Genomic DNA, 22,019 nt, shown 5'->3' with positions numbered 1-22,019 from the left:
GTGGGAGATATAAATACAGAGCACAGTCTAGTGAGAGAGAAGCGTGATGTTTGAAGGGTGTAAACAAACTGCTGTTGGCATTTAAAAAAGGGAAAGATGTGTTCTATTGGAATGGATCAGAAAAGGCATCATGAAGTCCCTGCACCCAAAATGTTCTCTCTCCCAGACACCCCATGGCTCACCTCCTCACCTCTTCCAGGTTGTTGCTGAAATGTTACCTGCTTATCAGGCTTTCTCTGAGCACCCCATTTACAACCACTCCTCATTATTTATTTCCCTGCTTTGCGTTTTCCATAGCACTTAGCACCTATTGGCATACTACATGCTTATTTATTGGTTTCCTGTCTCCCGAAATTAAAATGTAAGCTGTACCAAGGCAGGGTCCTTTGGATGTTTTGTCCACTGATACAAATCTAGTCTAAAAACAATGCCTAACACAAAAGTTAGGGAAACACCATATATTTGTTCAACCGATGAGAACATAAGACTTAAGGTTGGCCTGAGGAATGGATAGCATTTAGGTAGGCATTATTGGGGGGAAGAATTCCAGGTAAAGGAAATGACTTAAGCAAAGAGTGGAAGCAGCAAATTACATGGTCTGTTTGAAGAACGGTGTGCTGGTCAATTTGGATAAGTTATAGAAATACGGTGAGACGTAGTCTGGAAGGACCTATGTTATGTAGATCTGAGTGATTGACTTAATTTCACAGGCAGATGGAGCCCTTGAGATTCAGAGTTTTGAAATATCCTTATTTAATATTTAATAATTAGACAAAACAGTTCCAGGTAATGCAAATGTAGGGGTAGACCCAGGGTGTATGGGTCCTGAGCTACTATAATTTTAGACCCTGGCAAAACAGCCTACTTGGATTCAAGTAATTGGCCATTTCTAGCAAATGTAGTTTGGCATTTGAAAAATAAAAAGAACATAAAGAAGTACAGAGAAAATGATGAATGCTAAATTAGATATGAACTCTGGCCTTGCCCCTTTCATGTCACAATGCTGAGTTGGTGCAGTGGTTAGGAGTCCTCCCAGCAGCCCTTTCTTTCCTCAGCAGCTACCAATAACCCAATTACACATGGAAGTGATTACAAGCTACATAAATATATTCTGCCAGACCCAACTTCTGTTCTTCACTAACTCTCAGAAATGCTTGTAGCCACTCAGATGATGCTAAACAAAAAGAGATGGATGGTGGCAGAGAAGTCGGAGACCCAGACTGTGACAAATTGTGGGTGAAATATCAGGGATCATGGGAACTCCTTTTTAGGATCTTGGAAGGAGACAGAACAAATGAGGGACCCTAAAGTTTTATTGGTTTCATGGTTAAGTCGCTTCTGGAACTCTGTGAAAGGGAATGTGATGGATTGGGAGATTGGAGGAGTGCAGGATACAGGCGATGAGGAGATGGTCGGCATGGGAGTTGGAAAAGGAGCACGTGAGGGAGGATACAAGGAAGCCACCTAGCATGGGATTCGGCCATTGACCCAAAGGAAAGAAAGGTCAAAGGTGTTGGAAGTTCTACCTCAGGATAATAAGTAGTTACCTGGGAGTGAACTGTTCTTAAAGCTAAACATTTCTCTGTACATTAAATGCTCTTTTGGTTTAGGTTTGAATACCCTACACTTATTAGATTACTGGTGCCCGAATGACTACATCTTTGGCCAGTGGAAGTGTCTTAGGGGTGGCTTCCAAGTCTTTTGACATGACTCCTGTACTCTCAGACCTTCCTTGATTTCTGGTGAGATGAGATATTCTAGGCTTGTATATTTCCTGCACCATACCTGGAACTACCATTTCCTTAATAAATACCAGGTTCTTTTAATTAGAAACTGTATTTTCATATTTTCAAGCCGTATCTGGTGTGAAGGGTGCTCATTACCAGTGGGTCAGTCTTTGTTTTCTGGGCCATATCAAAGGACAGAGCCAAAAAAAGGTATGTGTGTATAGACATATGCATATATATACATGCATATAGTTTTCCATCTTAGGCACATGAGATTTTTTAAACATTTTTAGAGGAAACTGCTTTAAATTTGCTCTATTCTTTAAGCAATGAGAGCAGTAGGTTTTTTTTTTTAATGTTTATTTATTTTTGAGATAGAGACAGAGCATGAATGGGAGAGGGTCAGAGAGAGAAGGAGACACAGAATCTGAAGCAGGCAGATTTGATGCGGGGCTCAAACTCAGGGACCGTGAGATCATGACCTGAGCTGAAGTCAGATGCTTAACTGATTGAGCCACACAGGTGCCCCTGAAAGTAGTAGCTTTTGCAGTGGAGCCTTTGTGGTATGAATTAGTGCAGCTTTCTCAGGCAACTTACTTATAAAGAGAAATAAACTTAAATACCAGGAGAATTTGGTTGACAAATTAGTAGTTCAGTAAGTGGAAACTCAGTGTTAGGATTTTTGAGCTGTTATGCTTTAGAATATAAAATGGCCATGCTGCATTGGGATGACCTTTTGAAGTTTGCAATATTTTCATTAGAGATAACACTGAATAACCAGTAATGTTGGTTCTAACCCCACAGTCACAAACAATGACAGCCATAGTCCATTTATGATGACCTTATGGCATATAAAGAAAACTTCTCCTACTTTAATAATTTACTATAAAGTTAAAAATACAATTACACAGAACAGAAAATTAAAAAAAATCCTGTTGTGTAAATCCTTCAGTTGGCTTTGCTTTTGAGGAAGAGTATACTTAGTTTTTTTTTTTTTTTTTTTAAGAAAAAATAAGTTTGGGTTATATAGAACTTCAAATCCAAAGGTCTCTTCCATCCCCAACATTACTGAACATACAAACTGAAACAGCATTAAAAACAAGCAAATCAGTAAACATCACAGCCTTACCAGATAAGCCACCCACATCCATCTTCTTCAGGTTCTTTGCCTCCAGAATGACCACAGTCAGCTTGCCAGCAGTAGGTACATAGCGAAGGGAGAAGCAGATATCACCCAGTTTCTCTTGCTGTGAAAACGAATAAGAGACTATAAGTGACTCTGTGAATGAAGGTGAATATAGTTTGTACACATACATTGCAAATTCCTCAGGAGGAAGATTAGGACAATTAGAATTTGAAAGTGCTCGGGTTCATTGGCATGTACCCAGTGGTCTTTCATTCACTAAGATCTGAAGAGTGATTGTAACCCATTTCAGTTTTAAATAGCTCATCTATACTTTATCATTCATCAAAATATATCCATAATTCAACAGTTCAGGAAATGAGACCGAGATGACATTTTTAGAAATTCCACTCTGAATAGCACCACAATGCTTTTGGCACAATTTCATAACTTTATTAAATGGCTTTGAAAAGAGCCTAGCACTCCTTTAGCAGAATCAATCTGCCTAAATTTTTGTCTTTTTACCTTTCAAATAGGATTATGTCTACTACTTTAGATTTTTGGGAAGAGGACTTGTATTACTGTTAGACTGACTTTTTTAAAGAATTTTTTTAATTTGACGTTTTTATTTACAAGTAAGCTCTACACCCAATCTTGAGAGCAAGAGTCACATGATTTACCAAGCGAGCCAGCCAGGAGCCCTTGGACTGAATCGTTAATGAGAAATTCAGAATTCCTAGGAGTGGAAGGGCAACAAGTAGAAGTTTTTGCCCATTCAGTTTTACTCATTTCAAGTGAGATCTGACTATTCCCTTATTCTCCCCTTATTTGTACAAATCTAAGCAGTAGGTTGGAAATTTGAAATGTACAGTCATACAAAGCACCTCCTAGCCCCTCAGGTTATTTCATTGCTTTCCTACTTTAGGCCTAAGGAACAGTCACCAATCCCGTACTCTGACATTTCTGAACATTTGATTCAGTTTAAAATGATGGTATATAGAAGTTTTACTTTTTCTCAGAAAGAACTCCTATGGGTTCGCACCCCTTAGTACCTTCTTAGGATAACTAATTCAGAGCCATGATATTGTTCAGCATGAGTAGAATTCTTGCATTCACATGTGTAAGTATGAGAATGGGCAGGAGGCTGAAGGATCTAAACTATATTTTTAAGTTTATTTTGAGAGCAATAAAGTGAGCAGGGAAGGAGCAGGGAGAGAGAGAATCCCAAGCAGGCTCAGCACTATCAGTGCAGAGCCCCATGTGGGGCTTGATCCCGCAAACTGTGAGATCATCACCTGAACCAAAATCAAGAGTCAGACAACTAACTGAGCCACCCAGGTGCCCTAAACTACTGACACAGGAAATTAGGTATTATGGCAAATCAAGGTTTATTTCTTAGAATACCTTCCTGCCCCCCCTCAAAAAAAAGTGAATTCTGATTCTACAGATGATAGTTGTATCCAACATCTGCAGTTGGACTCAATGTAAGAATAAGGTACAGAAGGCCTTCTCATGTTATGTTCTTATTATGACTGTATTTGGCCTTATTGATAACTTTATGTGCTAAATCAGCCCAAGTCTCCAGTGTAGAAATAACTGCCTAGATGTAATTTAACAACCTCAGGAAATGTAATTCCTTTTACTGGCCATAAAGCCATATTTTAAAAAGGAAAGGGAATCTACCTGTTCTGATTTATCTATAGGTGAAAAATAATGTTCTCTGTGTGTGTATGAGAGAGAGAGAGAGAGAGAGAGAGAGAGAGGAGTTTGTGCTTAAGTAATGCTTTATTGGAAACATAATATGAGTTTATAATCCCAATTGATTCCTTGAGTCCTCATAGCATCTTATCCATCTCTTATGTCACTAAGGACTCTTTGTTTATTATGCACATGTCTTAATTTTCCTATATGACTGTAAACTCCTTGAAGACTGGTCCTTGTCTGAAATATCACTTTCCATGCATTCTCAAAAAAGTAAATAAATGGAAATTTTAGATAATATCGCTGTTTTGAATTACCTAGGTCATATCTCCCTTCCACTAATGTAGATAATAGTAACTTGTAATGTGCTAAATTCACCCGAGGTGCCTACTTATTCTCTAGGAATTAATTTACACATGAAGAGAATCTGGTAGAATAAATTCTATTTCATAGTCTGAAAATACAGAATGGGAATCAATACCCTAGAAATTAATACAGGGTGTGGACAGATTCATCTGAACCTTATAAGAGAAATATAAATGAACAAAACTGCTGTTCAAAAATACTCATTAGGAGGATTCATTTTGCAGGATTCTATCTTTTTGCCACAGTACCCTTCCTGGGGCACTCACTGTCTTGCAGAACCAGGTGACTCTAACCGTTCTAGTTAGGCGCTTTAGATATGACTGTTCTCTCTTAAACAGCACCTCTTTTATAGTCCAGTCTAAAGATACAATTTATGGCATCTCATTGTTTCAAGAAACATCACAACTTATCTTTGTTCTAATACTTCTTTATTATTCAATCTTATGAAACATAGGGAATTTTTAAGATTTTGCATAATATCTAGTTTGAAAGGGAGTGGTTACAGAGTTTGAACCTCCCATGCCTCAGGTAGGAGAAGTGTGTAGTTACCTGTAATTGTAAAGTTATGGAGTGGAAGAAGAATGAATGTTTGGGGGGGGTGGTGGTGAATAAAGATGGATGTTTTGGGAGAAAGGAAATATGGAAAAATGCTTATTTAGCACAAGTTAAGGATTTACATTTAATCCTTAATTTAGGAACTTGAATGTATGAGATTTCACATGCTATAAAACTATAACTGGTATGGCGAATTAGTAACTTAAAAATACATGTTTAATCAATTGAAGTTACTTTTTAGTGAATGAAAATCTTCTTCCTTCTGGATCTGTAGGCCACTTGAAGGCTAATCATTATTTGGGAATTTGTATTCTTTATGGCATCATTTTCTTGAAAAAGGTGAAGGCATCCAATTCATATGAACCTGTATCTTATTAGTTACATTTTTTGAGTTGTAACTATCTGAGTATAAGTATATGCTTTTTCTAATTCCTTAAAAAGCAACTTTAGAGGCACCTGGGTGATTCAGTCGATTGAGCATCCAACTCTTGGTTTCAGCTCAGGTCATGATCTTGAGGTTCATGGGTTTGAGCCCTGCATCAGGCTCTGCACTGATAGGGTAGCCTGCCTGGGATTCTCTCTCTTCCTCTCTTTTTGCCCCTCCCCTGCTCTCTATCCCTCTCCCTCTCCCTCTCTAAGTAAATAAATAAACATTTAAAAAAGTAGCTTTAATAATTCTCTAAAACAAAATTTGAGAATTGGGGTAACTTCTGTTACATGCTGGTTTGACCCTTGGTTTAAGGCATTTCTAAATAGGATCGCAATGTGTTTTTCATATGTTGTGGATGAGGTGGGAACCCTAAGTTCATGTGAAGCAAGAAGAGCCAAGACATGCACCCTAGAGCTGCTCTGATGCCACCCCGCTAAGGACATAGCTGTCAGAGCTCTGCATGGAGCTGACCTCTTCCGAAGGTGTGTTCTATTTGGCCATGGCTGAAACAGGCTTATGTCTGAGGCTTACGTTGTAAGCATGTGCTGTTACTTTAGAATCTTAGATTGATGGTCTCGTACCAGTATGACTTGTAGGAAAACAAGTATTTTCTTCTCCTCCATAAAACCTTTCCCTGAACTTCTGTGATTAGATGGAGATGCACTTCTGTTCCTAGAGTCTTGTTCTAGCCTATGAAGGCTTTATCTCTGGTCACTTACACAGAAGAACTGGAATGATCTGATAGTTGTATGTGGACAGTTTTATGTCAACCTCCCTTACTTAATAGTTTTCACATGTCAGTTTGCAAGAAAGATGGTTGGGTAGCAATATGCTCCTTTAAAATTTTTTTTAAGTTTTATTTATTTATTTTGAGAAGAGAGAACAAGCAGGGGAGGAGCAGAGAGAGAGGGAGAGAGAGAATCCCAAGCAAGCTCTGCACTGTCAGTACAGAGACTGATGTGAGTCTTGAAGGCATGAACCATGAGACCATGATCTGAGCTGAAACCAAAAGTTTCAACTGACTGAGTCTCCCAGGTGCCCCAGCAATAGCCTCCTTTGATGGTAAGCCTCATTATGTATCACTTTAAAGTTTGAGAAACCAAGACTTTCTACACTTAAAAAAAAAAGTTTTCTTTATTGGGGTTCTGGTGATGAGAAACAAAAGTGGTTCTTGGAAAACTTCCAGAGAAAGATGATCCCCAAACCTACATCTCAGATGCTTATTTGTCCTTGACAATTCTGTGTCTTTTCTCAACAACAGTAGGTACTGTTATGCCTCTTTTATTCATGAAGAGTTTGAGACCCAGAGGTTACATATGGTTACATGGGCATCTCAATGCAGAACTGAACCAAGGTCCTTTGACTCAAAATGATGAGTTTTCTTTATTGTCAGACTGGCATCTGGAATGACAAACTAATGCTCCGACCGACCACCCACTTAGATACTCCACTCTCACTTTAAATTCATTCTAACTAAATGTGTTCATTACCAAATCCTCCCCTTGACTATTATTTCCAATACCCCTTTCTGTTAGGGTCTCTAAGTAATTGGTTTCCAGTGACCAATGTTTCTTCTGTTTTCCTTTAGTCTTTCAGCCCATAAGTCTTGACATTTCTGTCTTTGCCAATGTCTCTCAAATTGGATTAAAAAATGTTTATTTTGAGAGAGAGAGAGAGAGAGAGAGGGAGAAAGAGAGAGAGAGAGAGAGAGAGAGAGCGCGAGCGCACGTGAGTGCAAGGGAGGGGCAGAGAGGGAGAGAGAATCCCAAGCAGGCTCTGCTCTGTCAGCACAGAGCCTGGCATGGGGCTCGAACCCATGAACTGTGAGATCATGACCTGAGCTGGAACCAAGAGTCGGATGTTTAACTGATTGATCCACCCAGGTGCTCCTCAAATTGGATTTTTAAATTTTAGTTAATTTTTCCCCATCATGACCCATGCGACCTCTACCCTCATCACCTCTACCTCCAATATGACCTCCATCTCTGATATTTGTCATTGTCACCATCACTATCACCACCTCCATTACTTCTACCTCTACTGTTTGAGATCAAGTTCTGGACACTTGGGTCATGTTTTTTCTGCAACAGTCTGATGAAAGATCTCATTAGTCAGAGTTTCTCCAGAGACTATTTACCAATGCCATTTTCCTGACTTTCAAGAAACTCTGTACTTTGTCTCTGCACTAACTATCCAAACCTTCTCCTTCTACTTCACTATTTGCTCAACCTTCAGAATCTATTTTGAATCTGACCTCTTCTCCCTACTTAAAGGCCTTCACTCTAGTACAGGTAGGGAGACCACAAGCATTGATTTGCAAAAGACTCTCGGTTTTAGCCTTAAAATTCCTGTATACCCTGGAAAACCTCAGTCCCAGGCAAACTGTTATGATTTATAACCTTAGGCCCAAGTTCTCATTCCTGGCCTACGCCTCTCTGATAGCCGCCTAATAGCCTTTCTGCTTCCACTCTTGCTCCTTCCTAGAGTCTTTCTCACCTATGAGGCAAAGGGATCCTTTTAAAATGGAAATCTAATCATGAGACTGTCCCTATTTAGAGCCCTTTCATGTCTTCTCATTTCACCTAGAATCCTCCATATTCCTCAGACAAGAAGGCCCATGTGGTCTGACCCTCTGCTTCCTACAGTGCTCCTGATGTTTCTCTTCTCAACATATGCCAGGCACACTTCTACCTCAGGGCCTTTGGCCTTACTGTTCTTTCTATCTGCAATATTCTTCCCCCAGATACTATCATGGGTTGTTCTATTAGTTTATTCAGCTTTCTGATCCTGTGTCACTTCTTTAGAATTTTTATATGGCCATCCTATATAAGGTCCTATCTGGTCCTAAATATACACACTACTTGTCCTCTTGCCCTGCTTCTTTTTCATCCTACCATATATCCCTTAAAGTTCCTTTATGTTTATTTAGGTTTTCCCCACTAGAATAGGTTTACAAGAGAATTGTTCTTCTCATGACTATGTTCTAAGCCCTAGAATAGTGGCTGGCACAGAGTCAAGGTCCATATATGCCTCTTGTATGAATAAACTTAGAGTCCCTTCCATCAAATACAGTCAGATTGCTCTCCACATTATCCTTTATTGCTACAGGTCAAGTTATCCAGGGAAACAGACTCAGAGATTTGAAGGCAGGAGATTTATTGTGGTGTGTCCTTTGGGTCAACATGTGTGTGCAAGTGCAGGAAGCAGAATTGCACAGGTGGAAATGTTGGGCTATGATGCAGTCCTATCAAAGGCCTCAGCCAATCCTATGGGGAGCTCTGGAGCTGGGACAGTACTTCAGATACATTATGAATTCTTAAAAGGGGTGAAATTTTTATGCTCCTGAATCCACCAGTCATTCATTGTGGACAGTCCCCACATCTTGGACCAGGGGGTCTTTTCTGCTGAGGGGGATGCTGAGAAGGAGGGACCCAGTTATGAGCCATCAGCCATCAACGCTCTGGGCAGCCAGTGGAGTAAATAACTTGTCCATAAAGATGGTACAAGATTGCGGTGTGTGTGGGGGTGGGTGGTAGGTGGGGGGGGGCATTTCACCAAAACAATGACTACATTTCTTCTATTACTTCTTACCACCAAGTTTTTTGCAGTCAGGAAATCCATCTGCAATATCTTTAGGGCTGTTTGCCTAATAAAATTACCCCTGACCTTCAGGCCTTAGTCCAAGTCTGCATCTTTTTAACAAAGTATCTTTTTACTATTCTAGCCTGTATACATTTCTGCTAGTGATCACTTTATGGCCAGCAGCATAGTGCCTAGAGATGATTTCCACCCCCCATTTCATATGTCAGTTTCCCTCATCTTAAACCCCAGAAGGACAGGGATTGTACTTGATAAGCCCTCATGATCTACCTTATTAGGTAGTATAAATAACTGTTGATTGTTTTGAAATGAGAGCCTCACCAAACTTTTTGCTGCATAAACAGCACAGACACTAGTGCTTTATCAACAGTATATCCAGTTTAATCAAAGAGTCAACTAATGACTATATTTGGAGCTCCTTCTTTGTGCCTGCTGCCATAGACATTGCCATGTTAGGCCTTTCATAAAACTAGAAATGAAAACATTTCTGGAAATGTAGTTTTTATAAGATAATTTTGAAATCCTATAGAGTTGCAGCAGACAGATGAGTGCTTTTGCTGGTGTGATTATCTCACGAAGGGGCCTTATTACTATTAGGAATTTCAGCTTTATGTATAATTTATTTTAGTCAATTGCCTTGATCACTAGGTGGAAACTGCCAGTTAGTGTGAGAAAGTTCCAACTGTGAGATTCAGAGAAATTAACCTGCTCTTTTAGAATACGGAGCTGACAATCAGAAAGAACCTTTGTTCTGAGAAGCTTGACAATTCCGTTTTTTTTTTTTAAAGCAGCCACTGAATAGAGTAGACACAAATTAATGATTTAATAGACAACTACAGCAATGCCTTCACTTTTTGAAAAGCATTACATATAGATATTAGAACAGAGGTCATCTACAATGGATAAATAAAAAGCTTGATTTAAAATGAATATTTATTTGATGGCTTCTGTAGCACCATCCATCATTTTATGTATAAAAAGAAGGGTTCACTTTAGTGACCTTTGCAAGTGGAGCTAAGTTCACGAGCTTGTTGGAAATGCTGTACTTTAGAATGAGTTTTAAAAAGGTACCTGAATTGACTTAATGCTGTGACATTTTACAAGGACATATTCTATTTATGTTAATCTTAAGATTTTTCTGTGTGTCAAGTTGGTGATAGCTTCTCTGAGTTGAGGGTTTTTCTCTGAGGTTGGGACTCTATTTAAAGGTGACAAATAAAAAATGGCAGCCTAAAATTTTTGAAATGAAAATTCAGATTATTTGCATATTCTTCATTTATGAAAATACTAGGACATTATCCAGTTAAAAAGGGATAATGTCAAGTTTTTCATCTTAATAAGAGTTGCTTTAAATATATCCTTTGGGTGGTGGTAGCTTTCAAATTCATTTTATTCCCACAACTATACTCATATCACTGAAGTATCTGCCAAATCAGTATTTACATCTAATGGTCCAGATGGTCACAGTATGAAATATTGCTATGGATGTATCCAGGCTGAAAAGACTAAATCTGGCCTAGTGTACAAATACACAGTAAATTGCTCAGGTGAATGAGACTGTATGTTGTGTCTTTGAATACTTATTTTATGAAGATAATATATATAACCTGTTAATTCTGTACTCATTCAATTACTCCTTCATTCCTTATTTAAAGAAAAATAGGTTGCACTATAGACTCTTCTAGGCTCCATGGATACTTAGATGAGTAGGAGGACTTTATGAACTTGCAAATATAGTGACCTTCTGTCACTGGAGTGACAGATGTAGATGGAGAATAATAATACAGTTCAACTGCACCAATGCCATGGGAGCAAAGAGGAGAAGGTTGAAACCCTCTAGGATCTAGTAACAGAACTAAGGAGGGGAGGACTTTAATTTGAGATCTTTATCCCTAATAATCACAGTTTCTTGGGCCATGCCAAGTGCATATTCTTTGTAAAACTAATGTGCTTCCCTTGCAAATATAGCTTTAAAACAAATCTCCTAGCTCTCCCCTTTCAATCAGAGCTAGTACATAATGCAGGGTGGGGGGCGGGACTGATAAGTAAATGTCCTACTGAGTGCCTGAGCTGAGATAGAAAGGTCAACAGGAAGATTTGGTGTGAACCATGTGAAGAAGAGGGCAAAAATGTTCTAGACACAAGGATGCACCTACAAAGTCCTGTAACTGCTTAAACCAAATTACTCTTCTCTAAGTTTAAAATTCATGTAATCAAAGACGGATATCATCTTTATGATTTAGATCTTCAAAATTTCCTTTTAATTTATTGTGACTAAGAAATACATGTGTAGTCTTATTAGAAATAATGGAAACATAGATATTCTGATGTCAAAACAAGAATGATTAAAGTAGAAAATCAAAATGCCTATTAAAAATAAGTAACAGCACAGTACACTGCAGAGCAGTGAACTGAGGTGGGCATTTACTAGTTGGTCATGCAACGGATATTTATTGGACATCTCCTAGATGTCAGGCACTGTTCCAGACACTGGGACACAATACAGCATGAAAAAATCCAATGGGCAAAATAAACATCGTAAAATATAAGGCAAAGTAGTTACAAGAGTGCCTGACGCATACAATAGCAAACACTCATATACTACATTTTAACAAAAATCCTATTTTAACTGCCCTCTTTTCTAGGTAGTACCACATCCCTCTGCTCCTTTTCAGAGCCAAACTTCTTGAATGAATTGGTGATAATCACTGTCCCTATTTATTCATGTTCCACTGATTTTACTCTCCATTTTATTGAAATGGCTTCTGCTAAGGTTTCAAATGATCTTCATTGTAGCCATAAATATTTTTGTAACCCGAGGTCTAGGCAGATTTGTTGACATCCCTCTCTTCCTTGGGTTCTGTAATACAGTGCCTTATTGATTGGTTTATCTGCCCTCTGGCAACTCATATTTGGTCTTGGTCTTTCTCAAGCTTTGGTCTTAGCCCATTTCTTTTCTTCATAAACTAATAGAGGCATACCCTGGAGATCTTGCAAGTTCAGTTCCAGACTGCCACAATAAAGCAGATATTACAAATAAAGTGAATCAAATGAATTTTTTGGTTTCCCAGTGCATCTAAAAGTATATACTATACTGTAGTCGATTCAGTGTGCAGCAACATGCCTAAAAATGTATGTACCTTAATTAAATTCTTTTTTATACCTTAATTAAATTCTTTACTACTAAAAATGCTGACCATCACCTGAGTTCTCTGCAAACTGTAATCACTGACCACAGGGTCACCATAACAAATACAATGAAAAAGTTCAAAATATTACAAGAATTATCAAAATGTGACAGAGATACGAAGTGAGCAAATGCTGTTGGAAAAATGGCATTGATAGAGTTGCTTCACAAACCTTCAATTTGTAGGAATCTCGATAAAGTGAAGTGCAGTGAAACGAAATATGCATGTATTACCACAGTCTATGGCTTTAGTAACAATGTAGAAGTGATTGTCAAGTGCCAAGTTTGTATCTTGACTTGAGATATTTTGTCTGAGCTCCAGACTCATATATCCAGCTGCCTACTTGTCATTTCCACATGAGACTATTTCACACACATCTTTGACTCAAGTGCCAAAAATGGAATTCATGATCTTCCTCACAAATCTTTCTCACTCTATTTCAGTAATTGGTACCTGCATGCAGGTAGTTGCTCAGTCCAGAAAAATAGGCATTACCATTGATTTCCTTAGAGTTCAGATTTTTATCTGTTAGAAATCTCTCAGGTGGGTTCACTTGTTTTCATTCCTACCCAATAAATCTCATATTCCAATATGAGAATATTCATCACTCTAATCCAATAATTGGTCATCTAGATTTTTCCAGTAGTCTTGGTTGGTTTCCTTAAATTTATTCCTGAAATAGAGTGAGCAGAATCACCTTATAAATAACAGATCTCAAAACCCTCAGGTAGGTATCATGTCTCTCCTGAGATAAAGACCCACATCTTTGCCATCAGTTGGAATATTCTCAAAACCATCACATAAACTGTTCCTTTTTCTTGACACACTCTGTCCTCTTGTTATTTTCCCTTTTGCTTAGTTAACTTTTATTCATCTTTCAGACCTCATTTCAAAATTCATTTAGAGAAACCTTGATTCACCAGACTAAATAAGGCTCTTCTTATATATTCTATAGTAGCCTCCCCAATGTTTCCTTTGAAGTACTGACTATAATAATCATATATTATAATCATGTACAATAATTATAATCACATTTTTTGCATTGTATCCCAGTCCCATGAATTTGATCATCTTTGCATAGTGTCCTTTCATCCATATGCATACTGCTTGGCACATAGAAGATGGTTAGTACATATTTATTGAGCCCAAGAATGAATACATGTTTACTGAAGGCTCCACTCTGTCACAGACTACTCACTGCTTGTCAGAATCTATTTAGAAGTAGGATTAGTAATCTATTCCACTTTCTGTGGTTTGTAGAAAATGAGCAACACTTAGTCTTAATCTTAATTCAGTTTACCAAGCCCTTACTTTATATTTTCACTGTGTCAGTCATGGTGCAAGGTGCTGGGGAAAAAAGGGCTGATTAAAACTTGTTCTTGCCCTTAAACTTACTCTGTGCTAGGGAGAATAGGCATAAAACAAAAGTTCAACATAAAATGGTAAATGCCATTACAGAAACATGTTTTAGGAAGAACCACTATGGAGAAGGTAGAGGAACTTGTTGTGGTTAATTTTATATGTGAATTTTGTGTGTAGCGTAAGGGAGTGTGAACAGAACAGAGAATGGAAAGGGAGTACCAGAAATGTCCTTGTCAAAAGATTCTTCATGCTGTCCTATGCTGTGGTGCCTGAAATATCATCATTCGTTCCCTTTTGCTGAAGCTTCAGATCTCTAGAAGCCCTTTAAAGTGATATGAAATGCCGTTTTGCCCCCTAGTGGATGATATAACAATCCATTTTGGTATTACATTTTGATAGTTTTTTTGGTTATGGAAGATTTATCTAAGTGAGTGGAGATGGGCACAACTGGAGACGATTGTGGTTGTCTATAAGTTGAGATGCTGCTTTAGTTAGAGGAGGGCATAATGGGAATCCAGGTAAATGACCAATTGTAGGAGGACACGTGAAGAAGGGAAATAATGGAAAATAGTTGGGAAGGTATCCAAAGACAAACCTTTACCAAGTTGCCTTGTTTCTTTAATGTTCTCCCTATGGTAACTACATGTCCTTGATTTTTTTTTTTTTTTTTTTTTTTAGGGAGGGCAGGGGTCAGGCCCAATTTTAAATATTCCATTCTTGTCTTAAAGGGACTTTGAGGCTCTTGGGTAAAGTGGACTGTTAACACTAGTTCTGATAATTCAAATAACTATTTTAATCTTCTATAGTAAAATGTAGACACCAAGTAATTATGAAATATGGGCAACATATTTCTAAATAAAAATGCAAATTTGATCTGTGCACTTAACTATTTACAGTCTTTCCTTTTATCTAGAAGGTGGGTCATTGATCTTGGAACATTCATAAAAAACAAAACAAAACAATGCCAGGTAATCCGTGGAAGGCATTGTTTGGCACTTTTGACCCCGAGAAGTGTTACCTCCAGTGGCAGAGATACACATTTGAATGATTTTTACATAGGCTTATGTTAATATTGCAGCATTAAATTTTTACTAGTATACTAAGCAAAACTGCAAAGACTTTGTATCCTGACCTTCTGTCACTTGTAGTTACGTTTACTTGTGTATCCTAACTAACTTGAGAGGATACTATGGGGGAATAGGATCTTGACAGACAAAGCTCAGTAGCGAGGGTGTTGTTTTATCCAAAGAATACTTTCCCCTTTTTAGTTACAGGATGTTGGTGACTAAGAAGAAATCTGGAAGGAAGGGCAGTGCCTCACCAATTCACATCATTGGTGCAGGAAGGTTTTCCTTCTCTTCCTCATAAAGGGGTAAAAGAGGAGAAGGTGAATGAACAGACCCAAGCTGTGCCACTAACCAGCTCAAGGGGGTGCTCTAAGCAAATTCTTCCCTTACTGTTGAATTAGATAAGTAGCACTTGCTGTATCTTTCTGTGAGGATTACATAAGACCTACATGTGAGAGGGGGGGGGCGAACATGAAATCTGGGAGAGAACCAAAGGAAGGTGATAAAAAGAGCGTGGTATAGACAGGCGAGTCAGAGAAACTGGTGAGGGGAGAAAAGCTACTTAAAAGCAAGGTTAGGGAGGTCAGAGGGGGCCAACCCAGCTTCTCCACTCTGGCCTCAGCTGGTTGTGGGTCTGTCCATAGCAAATGGAAGCCTTGGAAAAAAGAGAAGACAGGGAAGAAAAGCTGATGAATTGGGCAGGGGAAAAAACCAGAGAAACGAATAGAATAGAGAGAAAAAAATCCAAGGAAGAGGGTAAAGAAGAAAATGTTCATCTATTTCATTTTCCATTATAAAGAGGGCAGAAGGAAGAGAGAAGATAAGGAAAATAAAACAACTTGGGAACGGTGAGGAAAAGCAGTGGGAGGATTTTGAAAGGTTTTTGTGTGGATTCACTTCATAAGGGATGAGACTTGCCTGGTGAGATGCCATGAGGGTGGGACCTTAATTACTAGTTCAACGGGGAAGAACCCAGGAGACATATTTGCAGTCATTCAAGTTCACAGAAATAAAGAATTGATGTGAACCTCAGATGGCAGAGAAGATGGATATATCTTGTAGACTGTGTCAGAGGGAAAAGCACAAGGCACTGTGGTGATTTCCCTGAGCAAGCTAAAACGCTCTTAGTTCTCTTCAGGATTGAAACGGGAGATACAGGTTACAACAGCCTCATTAGGGGAAAAAAAAATACTGTGATCTATTGAAGCTTCACTAATGGCAGCTGGGAGATTTGACATTAGGATAGGGAAATAGAAAAGTGTAAAGTAGGAAGCCCATTGAGAGGAACGTGGGCACTCTATCTTCCAGTTACTTGTTATCCAGGGCAGAGATGCATTCTGGTGGTGGTGGGAACAGCTAGAGATGTCCTTTACATGTGTGTCAGCAAATCATATGAGAAAAAAATGCCTGAAGATAAAAAGTCTTAGATAAGAACAAGGTAGCACGAGGAGGTTAGCAAGAAGGGAAGGTATGTGTTTTGGGGTAGGTTGCCCCTGAAAGTTGCTTTTGGGGACTTTTGGGGGAGATGTAGGAAACTATTATTGACTGAAAGGGGGAAAATTTATTCTCAATGTCTACAATAAGGCAAGAGGGAAGTTAACGCTCAGAAGGGATTGGTTGTGTGTGTGTGTGTGGGGGGGGGGGGGTATTGATACTCATCTATAGGGGGAAGGGTACCACCTAGAGTGGGGGAATGGGTTCTTGGAAAGGGAAAACATGGGTTAGAGGTGGGTGTGAATGTGTAGTGAAAAGGAGAAAAGTTAGAAAAGACCAGCTTTGTGAATGCACCTGGCTCTCGTAATCTTGATGAGCAAAGAGAATTAAGATGGCAGAAATGCAAGAATCCAGGTTAAACACAACCACCCTTTAGATAGACTCTTGGAAATGGTGGTCTCATTTGAAAAGATGTTTGAAAATACAAAGGGCATCCATGAAAATGACGCCAGAATACAAGATAAAGGCCATAGACCTAAAAAGGAAAATTAAAAAAGTACTGTACAAAGTAGTATCAAAGTAGATGTATACAGCAGAGATGTTGCTACATGAAAGCAATTTCATTTGGGGTTGCAAGGAATAGAGCAAGAACTATACTTGCATGTTCTTGACTGCCCTGTTACTGTGCCTTCAGTCTTTGAACATATTGGTTCCTTTGCCCAGTATAACCTTCCTCCCTTTGTTTTTCTACTGCATTCCTACTTACTTTTCAACTGTTATCTCTTTAGGAGTCTTTCCCTGACTACACTCAGAGTTTGGCCCTTCTTCCCTCTTTGTGTTTCCACGATCAACCTTTGCAAACTCAGTATAGACTTGTAATATTATACTCTAGGTGTCTGCTGCTTCTATCTGCCACTTTCATTAAGTAAGGTCTGGATTTTAATCTGTTTTGACTAACACTGTGTTTGCCATATGGCTAAAGGTCAGTATAAAGTTACAGGTCGAGAAAGACGGTGTCTTACTGTAGAAGGGCACAGGAAAGAGAAAAATGGCAATTCTTAATTTTTGTGCTAGAGTAGAAAAAGTTTGGAATTAGTTGGTCAAGACTGAGGGGGAGTGGAAGTGAAAGGCTATGTTGTATGCACTAGTGATAGAGAAGAAAACCCTACATCTAGCACATAGCTGATAAACTTTCTTTAGAGTTAAGGTATCATTTGGATTTCTGATTAAAAGCAAAAAGTGGAAGTAGGATTTTGGGGATCAAACTTCCTGGGAGAGTAGGCATACTGAAGACAATGGATGAAGATCATTGGGAAAATAACTTGGCAGGGTAAAAATGTAAAAGAGCCAAAGAGAAAACAATTACAAGTTGGGAAGATTGAGTAGGCTTTAAAAATGATACATGAGTAACACTGGAAATTTCTTTAGTTTGATGGTTGGAGAGAAATTGTAACTCGTTTTATATATAATAACTCAGCTACCTTTTATGACATATGGTAAGAATAAAATGAGATCAAGGGTATAAAAGATTTAACTGAAAGGTATTAATATTTTTCTTGCTAGCTTAGTATCATTAGAATAATCATTTTTAAAAAGTTTCCCCTACTTCTTTGCTTCATTATTATCTTTTTTTAGACATCAAATAGCTGGATCTTTTAGAGATGCAAAAGAATCCTCATTACTTGATGACCTAATAGCTGAGGTGGAATATTTGAATTTCTGAATAGGTATAAAAGTCAGTTATGACTGTGGCCATTTTAGTCCTTTTTAGGGGAATAAGGACCCTCTGTAGATGGACCGTTATGGGATTTGTAAGAATTCTGTACTTGGGATGAAGTTTTGTTTTGTGTGTGTGTGTGTGTGTGTGTGTGTGTGTGTGTGTGTGTGTGTGTGTGTTACAAGCATGTTGCACCTGCTTGGTAGTTTCACTGTGAAATCAGATTGTGGGTAATAGAAACAATCCTTCTCATGCACAGTCCCTATAGATTTTGGGTATAGATGAGATTTGTGGAACAGCATATATCTATCGGCATAGTCTAGGAATTTGAAATTTTTCATCTTGAGTATATATGACTGACTTGAAGCAATGTGAAGTTCACTTAACCTTGGTTACCTCCTTCAGAAAACAGGTAAAAGTGATGAATGCAAAGGTGGTAAGTGAACACCTGACAACGTCCACATTAATCTCCTAGTTTCTTAGTGAAGCTGTCTCACCTGCAGATTACTTGTTTTCAGAGTTTTTGACTTCTATCTCTTCGTTGGTGATATTCTGTTCTCATTCATTTCTGCTTAAAGGTTATGCAGCTAATTAGTGTATTTCTCATGTAGGCCTTAAACACGTTGCATGTTGTGGCAGAGTTACAGAGTAAGTCAAGATCATCTCTAAGCATATTTGGAATTCAATTTGCCAAGATTTCACAAATTGTTCATTTTACAGAAACAATTTAGTTTCCATCTGGTTTGCCTAGGGGAAAGTTCAGTGGTGTTCATTGTTAAGAAAATCAGAACATCATTAGAGAATTCAGTCGTCCCTTGGATGGAAATGTGGATGTCACTAAATCACACAGTGCAAAAATAGTTTATCGGCAAGTGAGCTATGATATAGATTTGAATGGAAGCCACTCTCTGAGACAAAGAAAACACATAGGTACATCTTAGTTGCTGTATTTTGCATGTATTCAGACCAAAAATTGGAGTGACCCTGCTGAGATTTCAGAAATTTTTTAGTTACGTAAAATACATCAGATTTTTATAAGCGATGATTACTAAATGAATGTTTTAAAGCGTGTGTTATGCAATTGTTAAGTCATTTTAAACTATGATAATTTCCCCCTTTATTTGTATTGGCATTCTGGCTTTCACCTTTTGAGCATCATATTTTTATGAAAGACACTTACTATGTTTCTAGGAAATAGAAATGAGAAAACTGACCATACATTTCTGGTCCATTTCACCAGAGGACTTTTATCATTTTATTAAGATTTTTTATCAGTGGTTTTTATCTATTATTATAGTATATCCTGTTAATGGAAATCAGTACTAATTTTTTAAAGGACTTTTTCAAATGTGAAGTCACGTAAAAGCATGTTTACCAACACTGTACCTTAAAAGAGTCTGTAGATTTCCATGAAATCTACGTCAGTAAAGTAGTAACCATTGTTATTCAATAAATTGTGCAAAGGGACAAATTAAGAGCCTGAGGTAATCCTTATTTCCATTGCTTTGAAATGAAAATGGATTCTTGGCAAATAAATGAAGAAAAAATTTTTAAATCACACAAATTTCAGCTGACTTCCCCAAATCATCCAATTAGGAAAAAGAATATGTGAAATCTAACCGATAGCATTTTGAATTTGAGACTGAAAAGAATTGTATGAAATTGTGTTGTCTGAAATAAAAAGTGTTGGTGAAGATGTGGAGAAAAACCCTTGTACACTGTTCCTGGGAATGCAAATTGATGCAGCCACTTTGGAAACCAATAAACAACAACAACACCAAAAATAGAATTACTGTGTGATCTAGTAATTCCACTATTAGGTATTTACCCAAAGAAAATGAAAACACTAATTTCAAAAGATAAATGTACTCCTATGTATATTGTAGCATTATTTTCAATAGCCAAGACACAGAAGCAATCCAAGTGTCCATCCATAGATAAATGGGTAAGGATGTGGGATAGATGTGTGTATGTGTATGATGGAATAATACTCAGTTATGAACAAGAATGACATCTTGGTATTTGCAGTGTGGATGGACCTAGAGGGTATAATGCTGAGTGAAATCATATGATTTCATTCATATGTGGAATTAATGAAACAAAAAAATGAACAAAGAAAAAGACAAAAATACTCAAATACAGAGAGCAAACTGGAAGTTGCCGGAGGGAAGGTGGGTAGGGGTATGGGTGAAATAAAGGGGATTAAGAGTACACTTCCCATGAGGAGCACTGAGAAATGGATAGAATTGTTTAATCATGTTGTACCCCTGAAATTAATATAACATGGTATGTTAATTATACTTAAAGGCTTTTTTTCAGATAACAGAATTTTTTATTTCGGTAGACTTAGTCCTTGAATATTTGAGAACATTTGGCTGGAGAGGGTGAATCCTACATACATATGATTATTTCTATGAGAAGTTACAATAGAGGAATTGTGTTGGGAAAATCACAGGGAAAAAGCAGAGACTGTATATAATATTGTAAAACCATTACTTCAAAATTTATCCAGAATGAATTAAAGGTAGAGAAATGAACTAACAATGTTGCTTATAGGTGAGGATGGTACAGAGTTAGGTAGGGGAATTTTGTGAAGGAAGGTATTTCCATTATAGATTAAGAATACTCTTCCAAGTGTTTATTGACTGAATGGATAAAAAGAGGTGGTACACACACACACACACACACACACACACACACACACGTATATATACACACACACAATAGAATACTACTGAGCCATAAAAAAGAATGAAACTTGCCATTTTCAAATATATGGATGGAGCTAGAGAGTATAATGCTAAGCAAAATAAGTCAGAGAAAGACAAACACTGATTTCACTTGTATGTGGACTTTAAGAAACAAAATAAACAAGTAAAGGGAATAAACAGGGAGAGACAAACCAAGAAACAGACTCTTAGCTATAGAGAACAAGCTGATGATTACTAGAGGGGAGGTGAGTGAAGGGATGGATAAAATAGGTGATGGGGATTAAAGAGAGAACTTGTGATCAGCACAGGGTGATATGTAAAGTGTTGAATCATTATATTGTACACCTGAGACCAATACAAGACTGTACGTTAACCAGCTGAAATTAAAATAAAAATAACAAGCAAAAAAAAAATACTCAATTGTGTGTGAGGGTAAACTTGAACAGCTACAGAAATAAGTTGGGGCAGTTTTTCCTGGGGTCATTGGGAAAATTTCCTATTCTTACAAGTAAGGTATGTCAAGAAAGGAAAATGGACTGCAGTCTAAGTGTGTATCCCTAAAAGATGTTAAGTTCTTAAACTATTATGGAGACAATTGCTGCTGAGTTCAAATCTTGGCTTATTTTCCAGCTGTATGATCTGGGAATGTTCTTTTGTGGGATTTTTGTATCCTCATCAGGAAAGTGAGAATGATAATAAATAGTACCCCCTAAATCAAACGACTGTTGTGAGAATTAAAGACTTGGTATGTGTGCAGTATATGCAACAGAACCTGACACTTAGTACTCAACAAATGTTGTTAATTACAAGCCCTCATTTATGGATTTCAGATCTTCACCTGCCATGAAATACAGGTTATCATTCTCTCTGGCAAATGAATAAGTTGAGGCTCAGCCCTGTGGAGTCACTTCTTCAAGGTAACATGGTTCTTAGAACCCAGAATGCAGGTCTCTGAAGCACAAAAGTCCACGTTTGTTCTTCCATGTGGCAAAACTTCTGAAATGTTAATTTTCCTTTTATATTGGATCATTATTCAAA

At 37.9% G+C, this 22,019-nt stretch overlaps 1 protein-coding gene across 1 annotated transcript in view; it reads right to left on the bottom strand.

Annotated features, from left to right (window-relative positions):
- The window catches only part of SYT1 (synaptotagmin 1), a 555,677-nt gene that overhangs the window by 95,129 nt on the left and 438,529 nt on the right, over positions 1 to 22,019 (bottom strand). Inside the window, exon 9 of the mRNA XM_047865729.1 lies at positions 2,857 to 2,974. Within this exon, the coding sequence (XP_047721685.1) occupies positions 2,857 to 2,974 (118 nt within the window). The remainder of the gene's footprint in view (positions 1 to 2,856; positions 2,975 to 22,019) is intronic.

Source organism: Prionailurus viverrinus, chromosome B4, assembly GCF_022837055.1.
Source record: "Prionailurus viverrinus isolate Anna chromosome B4, UM_Priviv_1.0, whole genome shotgun sequence".
NCBI classification, from domain to species: domain Eukaryota; kingdom Metazoa; phylum Chordata; class Mammalia; order Carnivora; family Felidae; genus Prionailurus; species Prionailurus viverrinus.
This window is presented reverse-complemented; position numbering and strand designations above follow the sequence as displayed.